The sequence below is a fragment of the Anolis carolinensis genome, chromosome 3, assembly GCF_035594765.1.
Source record: "Anolis carolinensis isolate JA03-04 chromosome 3, rAnoCar3.1.pri, whole genome shotgun sequence".
NCBI lineage: Eukaryota > Metazoa > Chordata > Lepidosauria > Squamata > Dactyloidae > Anolis > Anolis carolinensis.
In genome coordinates, this window is record NC_085843.1 from 228,269,484 (window position 1) to 228,282,924 (window position 13,441).

The 13,441-nt window shown below is 39.7% G+C and overlaps 1 protein-coding gene across 1 annotated transcript in view; it reads right to left on the reverse strand.

Moving 5' to 3' along the window:
* Positions 1–13,441, reverse strand: part of sorcs3 (sortilin related VPS10 domain containing receptor 3) — a 665,522-nt gene that overhangs the window by 133,381 nt on the left and 518,700 nt on the right. The window contains exons 12-14 of the mRNA XM_062976280.1: positions 12,989–13,065; positions 12,778–12,869; positions 709–816 (exon numbers count right to left, since the gene is read on the reverse strand). Coding sequence (XP_062832350.1) covers positions 709–816; positions 12,778–12,869; positions 12,989–13,065 — 277 coding nt within the window. The remainder of the gene's footprint in view (positions 1–708; positions 817–12,777; positions 12,870–12,988; positions 13,066–13,441) is intronic.

Here is a 13,441-nt window from a genome sequence, read left to right on the forward strand (position 1 = left end):
AGGAGATGGGAGCAGGCAAGTGAACAGCCATGCAATGAGAATAATTTATCAGCAGCTATCATAGTTTGAACATGATGAGGTTGTTCTGGGACCTACCAGGGTAGAGATCTTGGAGGATGACATCATAAATTTGTGCCTGGGACTTAGTAGTGATCCCCCTTGCTCATCTGCTCCCCACCCTCTTGACATTCACCACATTGGCATGTATGGAGAATATTGTGAATCTGGGCTGTGTGTGTGTAGTCCTCAAGTATATTTCATGATATGGAGGAAGGGAAGAATAATGGAATTTTAGCAGGACTCGTCAGAATTTCCTTATCCTAAAGGCCATTTGCCATCCTCTCCCCAGACTCATTGAATCTTCTTTCCACCCCAGTGTGACCCCATTCGATCTGTATCTGTGATGGTTTAACCATAGAATTGGTACCATTGCTATTGCTCAGTGCTACAGATATTTTAATTGTGTATCTTTGTTGTGTACATTTAAATCAAGAAGCCATAGGAAGGTTGTATTGCATAAATACTACTATACCAACTGATCTGTGGAAAATGCAGCTGCTGAATAAGCAAAGAGCCTTCCTGCAAGCCTCCTGACTCCAGAGGGCAACACAGACATCCTGGAACAAACCTGACATTCATTTTGATGGATTGCTAACATGGCAGATCTCTACTGACTCCCAAGACAGCTTGATTAACTCTACAACTTACGTCATTATCTGTGTTTCGATGCCTGGCTCCACTAGGGAGCCATCCACAAAGAGCGGTGCTGATGTGAAACCATATTTATTCCAGGTTCTTCCTTCATCGAAACTCACCCTGTGATGGAAACAGATGAGATAAATACACATAAAAGGGTTTCAGTGGAACCATTTCAAAAGTAATTAAGCACCTCCTTAGGCTGGTGAGTGACAGTAGCTGGATTTATAAACAGGCATCAATCTTTTCAATCGTGTCTTGTTATTAATTAATGCTCTGCTTCGCAGTGCTCTGGAGGAGTAATGCACCATGAACAGTTATCATAGTCAATGAGGGGCAGCATTGCCTGCATCGAACTACAGCTTAGCTCTGATTGGGGGAAACTCAAGCATCTGGCAAAATAAGGTTTCACTTCAGCCTGTGCAGTGAACTGTTGTCCCTTATTTTGCTGAAGGAGTGAAGGAATTTCTTTAATCAAGAGAGCTGCAAAATCTTCACAAGATTGTACTTATTTTGAATCCAATCTACACATTTATTATTATGTCAACCAAGCAATTAATTAAACATAAGGAATCCTGCTGAGTGTTATAGCTGTGGAATCAGTCAGTTATGGAACCAGTGTAGCCGCTTTGAGTCTCCTTGTAGAGAAAAGAAGTGGGGTATAAATAAACATAAATGTAAACATAACAATAAAAGTAGTTAGACCTTTTACCAGCTGGTGTAAAGAGGCACCTGAGAACTCTTTACATAGATGTTTACCTTGGTTGCTTCACAATTTATTTTATTTTATTGCATTGCTTGGATGGCCACTTGAGTTCCCTCTAAAAACCCTTGACACAGCATGGCTACAATAACAGGGTCTCAGCTAACATGAAACCAATCATTATAAATACAGTGAGAACGTTCTACCATAAAGGAAGTACATTATTTTGAAGCTGAAAAATTTATATAAGGAAGTGACTTATTTAATCAAATGATCACATACAATCTGTCCTCCACATCCATAGATTCTGCACCTGGAATTTCCACTGTTCACGGATTCAAAATATTCCACCTCCCTCCACCCCACTCCAACCCCAATAAAGGAAACCTTGGATTTGCTATTTTGCAGAAGAGACATCATTTTACTATGCCATTGAATATAATGGATCTTGAGCATTCATGAATTTTGATACCCACAAGGGGTGCCGGAACCAAACTCCAGTGGGTTCCAAATGTCCTCTGTTTTTCATTGGTTGGATTCCACATAATTTAGAGATGATTGAAGAATTTGAATTTTTACAATTTCCATTGGGATGCAAATCTAATTTGAATTTCTCCCACTAATGTGCAGATTGAAACATTGCTATTTTTGCTAAGGTTTTAATATTTCAGAAAAATAAATGACAAAATATGTATTTGTGAGATATATGCATTTAAGAATACATACTTCAACAGAAAATAGATGTTTACATTTTTTATGCCTATATCCTTGCGGGGACATGAGAGAAGCCTACCAGCAGGATAATAACACATCCGGGTGTCCTCTGGGCAACATCTCTGTAGACGGCCAATTCTCTCACATCAGAAGCGACTTGCAATATGTTCTCAAGTCACTTCTGACACAATTAAAAAATATGCCTATATCTCCCCTAGCTTTTAAATATTCCACAAAGAATGGCTGATAAAAATGCATCTTGTCAATATGTATATTTAGGAATGTAGAATTTGGTTAGTAGTCAGCTGCAATAAATCACTACTGACCAAGAGGTTATGAGTTCGAAGCCAGCCTGGGTCAGGGTAAGCTCCTGATCATAAATAGTCCAGCTGCTGTTGACCTATGCAGCTGAAGGACAGTTGCATCTGTCAAGTAGGAATTTAGGTACCGCTTATGCGGGGAGGCAAATTTAACTAATTTACAACACTATAAAATCTCCAGCAGTATGTGGAAAGAGGAGGAAGTTTCCATCAAAAGGACTCAGTGTCACAGTGGATGATGAAGCAGCAACTCCTCCTGGGGCCGGAATCGAGCATATCCTCATAAAGCCAAAAGCTGGAGTGTTAAATTGCCTCTTTGTCTGTCTGTATGTGGTTATCTATATATGTAGTTTGTCCAATGGTATTGAATGTTTGCCATTATATGTACATCGTGATCTGCCCTGAGTCCCCTTCAGGGTGAGAAGGGCAAAATATAAATATTGTAAATGAATAAATAAATAAATAAATAAATTTATTTAAATAAAAAAATATTTTTCTTAAAATGGAGTTTAATACAGATATGTGATACACAAAGTGGGAAATATTATTTGAAGTTAGACCAACCCATGGATCTCTGCAGTGAAAGTAATATTAAAATGCAGGTGAAGGTTGCCAACGTATCTATGGAAGAATATTTAATTCTGCTACATTTATCAATTTAGGATCACACCACAAAGATGTTTCCCCTCTCAATTACTCCATGAATTTTGGACTTCTGAGTGACTCTGTCTTGTTTGTGAAACACATTAAGAATTCTCCGTTTGCTTATAATAATAATAAATAATAATTTTATTTTTATACCCCTCCCCATCTTAGAATGGAGAATTCCTAATGTGATTCACTAGCACTTCAGAGGTCCAACTTTGGGGCAGAATATGGAGTATATGTTAGGCTTGGACCTGGATCAGTTTGAGTGAATGCAATTTGTAATATTTGGTCGTCTGTTTCATGTAATCCCCCAAAAAACAGAACGAGAGGAGGAAACCGAAAAGCTGGGCAAAATGCATTAAGAGAGCCGGATTTATCGGCTACTGGAGAGGATGGAGTTAAGTCTGTATTATACCTGAGGCAGGGGTTTGCCGAGGGGCTTTTGGAGAAGAACCTGCAGCATTTTTTCTCCCTCTCCAGCAGTGGAAAAATCCCCTAAGCTCCTCCTTCAGAGAGGGCCCTACGGGAACTAACTTTCCCAGAAGTACTTGCATGAGGCAGGCATTGAAAGGTCTCTGAGTTCCTCTTAGAGCATGATAGGAGTTGAAGTTTTTTTTCTCTCGCTTTGTTTCTTAGCCAATAAAAGACCTGGTTGTGTCCATGCTCTAATTGGCTAATATTGGTTTATCAACACTGTCATTAATGTAGCACTTCTGCAACTGCTAACCTCAACCATCCAATGACCTGAATATACATGCTTACAAGTGTCTTGGAAGAACAAGGTCTCTAAATGACTCTTCTAGGTAGTAATAATCTATATCTTATCTCATATTTATGACAAAAGTACACACAATACACACAATTAAGTATACATTTTATACCAAGTATAGGCCCAGAGTCCATAATCCAGACTGGAAGATAAGTGCAAAAGAAAAACACAGCTCCACACGCCCACTTTTGTATGGGCACTTTTTATTAGGGAAATGGAGAGGGGTTTAAAGGTCCTTTGCTATCAACCATCTTCTCCCCAGATTTTTGCCTTCACAACTTCATCAGATCAAAAAGGAAACACACATGATTGTTGTCTTTAATTTTGCCATCATTCACAAAATTTACTCCATTTTACCCCATATCCTACTGAAGCTAGTAGCTACTTTTGGTATTAGACTTTTCAACAGAACTTGCCATAGTGATTACTAGTTTTAGAAAGGAAACAACTATAAAGTCTACATTACCCACTGCAATCATAGAAGAGCTTTAGTCAAAGCCTGAAACTCTTCACAATAGTTTCATGGCACCGGAGGCTGGGAAGATCTTTCGGTTTACATTCTGTGGCCTAAATCCAATTGCTAGCTCCAGAAAGCATAGTTGAATAAGTAGGATTTACATAAGTGTTGATTTATTACTCAACAGTTGATTCAATGAGTCTTCTTGAGTTGCTAGCAGTAATTGGATTTTGGTCTGTTTTTCTTTGTGAACATACTGGCAAATAAAGAGGTCAGAAACAAGTGAATTGGATGAAATGGGGCCACTTTTATTTAAGAAAACAGCAAGAATTGATTGTGTAGGAACCTAACTATTTCATGGTCATGCAGGGCAAGCAACTAAACTGAATTATTTGTGAAGTCCAAATTTTAGTAGGAGTGGAAATTACACATAGACATATTTTTCCATTTTCCACATATAAATGTAAGTTTTGATTAGGGATGATTTGTCTCATTCCCATTTGTGGAAGGAGAAATGTTAACGATTTTCTCTTCATCTGCATGAAAACAAGATATTTTCTGGCACTCTAAAGAAGAGTGTTCACATTTTTGAGAATGATTTCTTTGTCATGAATTAAAAGAGCAGTTTCTGCAGAACTTAATGGTAGCTACTTACTGCCTGGCTACATGTACTCTTACAAATCAGTTATTCTGTATATGTGTGTGTGTGTATTCCTTTATTCACACTACTCTTTTGTGTTTTTGTGTGAGTTGCTTTGAAAAGAAAAGATAGATTTTTGCAGATATTGTGGGCACAATCTATAGAAACATTCACAGAAAAAAATGTTCCTTGTCTTATAATCTCACAGTTTGAGGGGGAAATCCAAATATTTGTCACATTTTACTATAGGCAGTCCCAGGGTTATGAACAAGATAGGTTCTCTAGTTGTGTTCTTAAGCTGAATTTGTATGTAAGTCAGAACATGTACATTTTAAATGTAACTCCAGCCACTAACACACACACACACTTTGTGTGTGTGTGTGTGTGTGTGTGTGTGTGTGTAGAGAGAGAGAGAGAGAGAGAGAGAGAGAGAGAGAGAGAGAGAGAGAGAGAGAAAGGGGGGTGAGTTTTTGGATAGCATAGGGCTTAACACCCCTGTAACATTTGTATTGTTGTTTGTGCCCCCGTTCAGAAGATTTCACCTCACTTTCTGTCACTGTGACAACTGGATTTTGAAAATTTTGGGTAGGAAACAAGGATTGTGATGAACCAGAGCACTTGATGAACCAACCTGGGCACAGCATATTTTTTGAGAAATGCTGGACCACCATGTCAGACTACATGGAAATCCACAAGCATATGGACAATTTCAGCAGAAAGAAGGAAACCATGCAAATGAACAAAATTTGGCTATCAGTATTATTATTTTTTTAAAAAACCTCTACAATCAGGACAATAAATAAAGAACAACTCTCTGAAAACAAGAATGCCAGAGATGAAACAATCAGGGTCAGCTAACATCTCCCAACAAAGGATTCCCCCAGGCAGAAATTAGCCAGGCCTTGAGCTACAAGGCCATTAAATGCTAATCAAGGTGATTAATTATAACATTCACACTTGCCTCCAACAGACAAAAGTTATTTCTTCCACCCTGGTTCTTTCACAGATATGTAAACCTCCCTTGCTTCGTTTCCAATATACCTCACAACCTCTGAGGATGCTTGTCATAGATGTGCACAAAATGTCAGGAGAGAATGCTTCAGGAACTTGGCCATACAGCCCAGAAAACTCACAGCAACCCATTATGATAATGCTTCAGTGGATACAACTTTTTCCATGATAACTTATAGGAGTGAATTTCCCTTCCTAGGGGTAGATTTCCTTTCTCTTCCTGTTGTCTCACCTCGCTTGTTACTAGGAGTTGGATGTTTGTAACTTAGGAATTTTGTACTCCTCCTTTATTCCAAAGAATTTCTTTGTAAGAGAAATTCTTTGAACCATGCATTTTGTGTAAATTTTAAAGGATAAGAAATTTTGCAAAAATTCTACAGCAATGTCACAAAATTGCTCCCACTTCACCATGTAAGAGAAAGTGCTTTTCAATATTTTGCTAATCACTTGGTGACCTGGTTGCCTTTACATCTTTAAGAAGAGATTAGTCTCCAAACAAATCTTTGGCTTAGTGGAACCTTTCCTAAAATTTTCAAGAGGTTGGGTTGCTTTGCCAGTTCTCTCCAGACAGCTTGGTCAATAGTTTCATTGGCAGGACATGATGATGACAGCTGTATTTGAACACCTTGAGAAGGCCAACTATATTGAGAGAAAGCCACTTTAATGAAAGACCCTATAATTAGTCATGACTGAATCTATCAATTTTATGCATTTTAATCTATAATCCCATTCTATTTTTAATCAATATGCATATATTTTTTTCATAAAGTACTCATTCAAATGCACATATTTATATGTGATAAGCATTTAATCTCAAAATACATGCCAAGAACCAGAAAACTGCATTACTGCTTACTGGGGAAATAATTTTGTGGTTGGTGGAGGAGAACTTCCCCAGGTAGCACCTTATAATAATAATAATTTTAATAATTTTATTTTTATACCCCGCCCCATCTCCCCGAAGGGACTCGGGGTGGCTTACAATAAAACAAGTTAATCAACAATAAAACAAGTCATAGAACAAATATACAATAAACATACCATGATAAAATCCTGGGTTGGCTCCAAAAAAGAACTGGGCCAAAGAAAGTGCAAATAGTGGCAGTTACAATCGGGGAGAGTTAGATACCAGAACTACTGTGCTATTAAAGTGCTGGGGAAGGTGTACAAAGGAAACTATGGCTGGTTAACGGAATTAAGTGCAATAAAGATAAAATAGGCAACAGGTCCGACATCTCAAGGTACGGTCGCAGCTGGCGCACAAGTTTTAATTGTGCAAAGGCCCTCCCAGCCACCACCGACACCTGAGCATCAAGTGTCAGCACTGAGTCCAGGAGGACCCCCAAGCTGCGAACCTGCGCCTTCAGGGGGAGTGTGACCCCGTCAAGCACAGGTTGCCACACTATGCCCCGATCAGACGTACGACTGACGTGGAGGACCTCTATCTTGTCAGGATCAAACCTCAGCTTGTTCACCCTCATCCAGACCAACACAGCGGCCAGACATTGGTCCAGAATCCAAGGGGCTTCCTTGGATTTAGGTGGAAAATAGTAGAGTTGGGTGTCATCTGTGTAGAGATGGCACCAAAATCCAAAACTCCAGATGACCTCACCCAGCTGTTTCATGTAGATGTTAAAAAGCATGGGGGACAGAATGGAACCTTGTGGGACCCCACAGGTCAATGGCCAGGGGACCGAGCAGATGTCCCCCAGCTTCACTGACTGGGAACGACCCTCCAGAAAGGACTGGAGCCACAGCAAAGCTATGCCCCCAAGGCCCAATCCAGAGAGTCATCCCAGAAGGATACCATGATCGATGGTATTGAAAGACGCTGAGATGTCCAAGAGAACCAACAGGGTCACACTCCCCCTGTTCAGTTCTTTGTGGAGGTCATCCACCAAGGCGACCAAAGCCGTCTTGATACTGTAGCCAGGTCTTAAGCCAGACTGTGATTGGTCCAGAAAATCGGTGTCTTCCAAGAATCCCTGGAGCTGAAAGGCAACCACCCGCTTCAAGACCTTGTTCTTTTATTTTACTTATTTCTTGTCAGGACCGTCACATGCAGGGCCATAGCCAGAAAAAAATGGATGTGGAGGTTGAAACCTTTTTTTAGCGAATCATGAAGAGTAGTTCCATAACGCAAAATAATTTAGAAATCAGACTTCATTGATAAACTTCAGTGAACACTCAAGACAGATAAACTTCAGTGGACACTCATGGATATTTGGTTAATCAGTGAAAATTCATGAGTAAACCAGGTTTTTGTTAAAACCTGAAATTTTTCGGGGGGGGGGGGGGTTGGCTACAGCCCTGATAACAAGGTTCCTGGGAATGTGCATGGAAAGGGGCAACTAATCACGGTCTGCCTGATTGTCTGGAGGTGTAGAACTTGAGCAGGATTGAGGGAAGATTTCACTCAGGTCCACTCCCCAGATCTAAAGCAAGCTGCTCTGTGCTGCCCAAACCAGTTCTTTTTTTGCATGGAATCCACATCCATTTGGGGAATAACAAGAAGGTTCTGTCACAGGCAGTTGGTAGTCCCCAGACTTTGTGCCTTTGTGCACAAAGAATGATGTCTTGCCCAATTTGATGGGAGTCGACTTCACACTATTTCCCAGGTGCTAGGGGAGGCATACAGAGGCATCTGCTCTCATGGCATCCAATTTATGTCATCCCAGATGGGATGGGCATGTGTGTGTTACCATCAGTTGACAGTATGATTATCTGATATCTGGGTCCAGGGCTCATGCTGAGATCAAGTGTATGTAGCTGTAATGGATAACAGTTGTGGCCTTATTAGTTACAATTATTATTGTCTTGTGAGTTATTTTGGGGCAGGCTCTTCCCATTCACTGCTGAACCCAGAATTGCAAATTGAGTAAATAAGTCTTATCTGCATATTAGTTTGAGAGATGCAGCTTAGATCCATTTGCATGAGAATTTGAAAATACAAAATTGTATCCCTAGCAATGAGTATCCCACTGGGACAGGCTGTGTAGACGTTGAGAAATGATACCTGTTACGTCTTGAATATGTAAAATTGCCTCTGAATGTTACTATGTGAAAGGAGAGGTTTCTGGTTTCACTTTATTAGCATCTAATTCAAATTATTAAGCACAGGACATACTTGTGGATTATAACAACTGTTGTGCATAGGGGTATTTCTGGCTGCCACCTCCTGAAGGCTGTTTCCCTGTTATTTTTACCATTAACAGTTCCAGAACCTACAGTAGGTCAACCTATTAAAAGATGCTCAGCACTCAGTCCATTTACAGGACTAACTAATAAATGCCAGTTGAAATTCCAGTTTTGAATTATTTTTACATGAAATTAAGCAAAGAGAAAAGGCATACGAACTACAAAAATAAAAGGCAGACACTTTTTTCTTTTGAACTAGTCCATGCTTTGAGATCTGCAGGAGAGTCTATTCTCACTGTTCCACCACCTTTACAGGTACATCTGGCAGGAAAACAGGAGAGGGCCTTCTCAATAGTTGTCACATGATTCTGCATCTCTCTTCCCAGAGAAGTTAGACTGGCACCCTCCCTGGTTTTCCCCCCACAAACAAAGATATTCCTTTTTTGAAGGGCAATCAATAATTGAATGGATACGGCCCATTGCAGCTAAACAGTGTGCTAGATTTTCCTAGTTGCTGTGCTAGTGTAAAGAAATGCATATGTTGTGTCTTTTAATCTGTTTGTTTTTATATTGCTTAACTTCTTTTTAACTTTTTAACTGTTGCCCATGCTATTTAACATTTACATGAAACCGCTGGGAGAGATCATCTAGAGTTTTGAAGTTCGGTGCCATATTTATGCAGATGACACCAACTCTATTGCTCCTTTCCACCAAAAGCCAAGGATGTCGTTTTGATCCTGAACTGGTGCCTGTCATCTGTAATGGACTGGATGAGGTCAAATAGACTCAAACTAAATCCTGACAATATAGAGGTACTCCTAGTCAGTCGTAAGGCAGAGCAGGGTATGGGAATACAACCTGTGCTGGATAGGGTTACACTCTCCCTAAAGACACAGGTTCGCAGTCTGGGGTTGATCCTGGAGGCCCAGATGTCAGCAGGAGTGCCTTTGCACAATTAAAGCTTGTGCAGCAGCTGTGTCCATACCTTGAGACACCAGATCTGGCCACAGTAGTACATGCTTTTGTTACATCTCGATTGGATTATTGCAATGCGCTCTACGTGGGGCTGCCTTTAAAGAGCACTCAGAAGCTTCAACTGGTTCAGAGACTGGTTACTAACTGGAGCTCCATACAGGGAAAGAACAACTCCCATGTTATGGCAGCTTCACTGGCTGCCAGTTTGCTATCGGGCGAAATTTAAAGTGCTGATCATTACCTTTAAAGCCCTAAACAGTTCAGGTCCAGACTACCTGACAAACCGCCTTTTCTCATATGACCCTGCCCAGAAGCTGCTATCATCAGGGGAGGCCCTTCTCTCAATCCCATGCCCATCTCAAACCCAGTTGGTGGGGACGAGGGAGAGGGTCTTTTCTGCAGTTGCTTGCCCCCTGCTTCTGGAACTCTCTCCCGAAGGAAATTACAATGGCCCCTTTGTTGCCCTCTTTCAAAAAGCTATTAAAAACACGCCTATGCACCCAGCCATATGAAGAGCCTAACATCTGAAGATCTGGCTTGTTAAATAAGGACTGCTTTACCGAATATGACTTTTAACTCTGAATGTGGCTTTTAAGTTTGGACACGGCTTTTAACCTTGTTTTACTTATTGTTTTAATGTGGTTTGTGTAACTGTGTTTTATTGATCTTATGATGATTTAATTTATGATTAAATGTTTATATTGCTCATTTGCTTTATTTATTGTTTCATGTTGTTAGCCTCCCTGAGTCCCCAAGGGGAGAGGGGGTGGGATACAATAAAGTTTTAATTGGGTTTTGATTTGTAAATTTTAATTTTAGATAGGGCTTAGAAATGGAGATGAGCCCCAGAGTCAAACACGACTAGACTTAATGTCAGGGGAAAACCTTTACCTTATACCTTTGCTGATATGACAAATTAGGGACTCGACTATTGCAACAAAATGAAATCAGTTGAAAACTGCAACCCATATTTACATTTTTCCAAATGCAAATCTAAGCATTAGATGGAGCTGAGTTGACTGAGAGAGAGAAAAAATCAGTGTACAAAAATACCCAGTGTTTAAAAGTCCAGAACATGGCTAAAATTTAGAACCATCGAAACAGCACAACAACTAAAATGAGGAAATGTTCTCCAGGTTTTAGGGCCTTCTAGAGATCAGGGACCTTCCATAATGCAAAGGGATACATGGAATGTGTGACTGGTTATCTGAGCATGGAAAGATTACTTTTTGAACAACAATTTTCGGAATCTTCAAGCTACAGACTTGTTAAGGCTGCAGTATGTCCAGACAACATATGTATTACTATTTATATTTTAATTTTTGATTCCCTGGAATATTTGTAAGCTGCCCTGGGGAGTCTGTTGAAGAGTGAATTCAAGTTTAATAAATGAATTCAGAGCACAGGAGTTTGCTGTATGTTGTTGTTTTTAGTTACACTATGCTTTAGTTGTTTTAGCATGCATTTGGATTTCAGCTCTGCTAGAAGCCTTGCAGATCCTTATTGTTTCAAAATGTTCAATGTAAATATTGTAATAAATAGAAAAAATAGTAAGATAGCTTTAAGCAAGTCAGCATCATTTTTTCCCAGATTGTTTTTTTCCCCAGGCATTTGCAGGGCAAATAATGCATTTTACATATTGCATTGGTAAGACTGTAAAATGAGGTATACATTCTCTAAATGAAAAGATAACAATTTTAAATTATCAAGGCAAGACAGACAGAGGAGTACACACACAATCTTACATATGTCAGGAAGAATTGTTCACCTGTACATTGTGAAAATAGCAAAATGCCAATGAAATCAGGCAAGAGACCGTGAAAGGGCCTTTTTTCTGTTGTGGCACCATACTTATGGAATCTGCTCCCCAGGAAAGCTTGTGGTGTCTTTCAGGCACTGGGTGAAATATTCTTATTTATACATTCCAGTCTTTCATGTGAGCTTGTTTCAATGACAGCTTCAGCAACATTGCTGAATTTTACTGCTGTAGTGATTCTCTTTGGTTTTAACTGTGTCTTTAAATATATATTATCATTTTTACTGGAGCCCCCGGTGGCACAGTGCATTAAACCCTTGTGCCAGCCGGTTGGGTTGCTGACCTGAAGGTTGCTGGTTCGAATCCAATCCTGAGAGAGCACCTATTAGCTCCAGCTCCATGCGGGGACATGAGAGAAGCCTCCCACAAGGATAGTAAAAACATCAAAACCTCCAGGCATCCTCTGCAGACGGCCAATTCTCTCACATCAGAAGCAACTTGCAGTTTCTCAAGTCACTCCTGACATGAAAAAAAAAATCATTTTTACTGACTATTGACCTTGGAACCCTTTCCAGAAGGATAGTTTATAAAATGAACAAACAATTGTTTCCTTAAAGAAATGATTAAGATCACATAAGGAATTTCTCTTATACGTTGCAAATTTATTTCCAGATGTCCTCTCATAGACTTGATCTGGAATTGTGTTGATGATGTCTGAAAATATTTAGCTGGAACAGCTATACAAGTGCAAAACACATGCTGCTATAGAATCTCCATATATTATCTGAATATGTTACTCTGCAAAAGAGAACTATGCAAATTTAAGTCTGCCAGCAGAAGGAGCAGCAATTGGAAATGTTACTTTTTTTTTTTTTGCAACACATCTCCCAAACTATCTCGGACAGCATGGCCAAAGGAGCAGTTTTTCCCCTTAAAGAGGACTTCCTTACCACACATGACGAATGGGCATCGATGTGTGCTTCATGGCTACAAGTGCTCCACCCCAGTCAAGGAACCACACACTGTATTCTTCCTCAAAGATCTGCAAGCATGAAAGAAACAGCATGAAATGTACACGTCTCCAAAGATTCATGAAACATATGATAACTGTTTGGAGAAAACCCACGTGTTTCTTGAACCTGTCAGTTCTACAAGACTTACCTGTCTCCAAGAATTTCCAGCATCAGAAGAAACAAACATTCCAACTTCAGTATATGATAATTCTGGACCCACATTGCCTGAAATACAAGACACAAAATAAACACCTGTATAGTTGAAGAGGAATCACAGTTTCACCTATGCAAAGGCAACTCTTGAAAGCTATTCACTGACAATTCAGTGTAGAGAAAACTGAAAGCTAAACTAGCTGATGAAAGGACTGAGTGAAGAAAACCTTCAAACATATGTAATTAATGACTAAAACACATGAATGAATGAATGAATGAATGAATGAATTTATGTTTACACTGAGTCATGCTGTGATTTATGTGCAATGCACCAATATAGAAAAGGGTGCAGATTCCTACGAAAGCCATCCATTTAATTAGGGTTATTTCCTTTTGGAGTTTGTTAACATTTAATTGTTAGGACACCATACAAAGTCATTAATAGCAT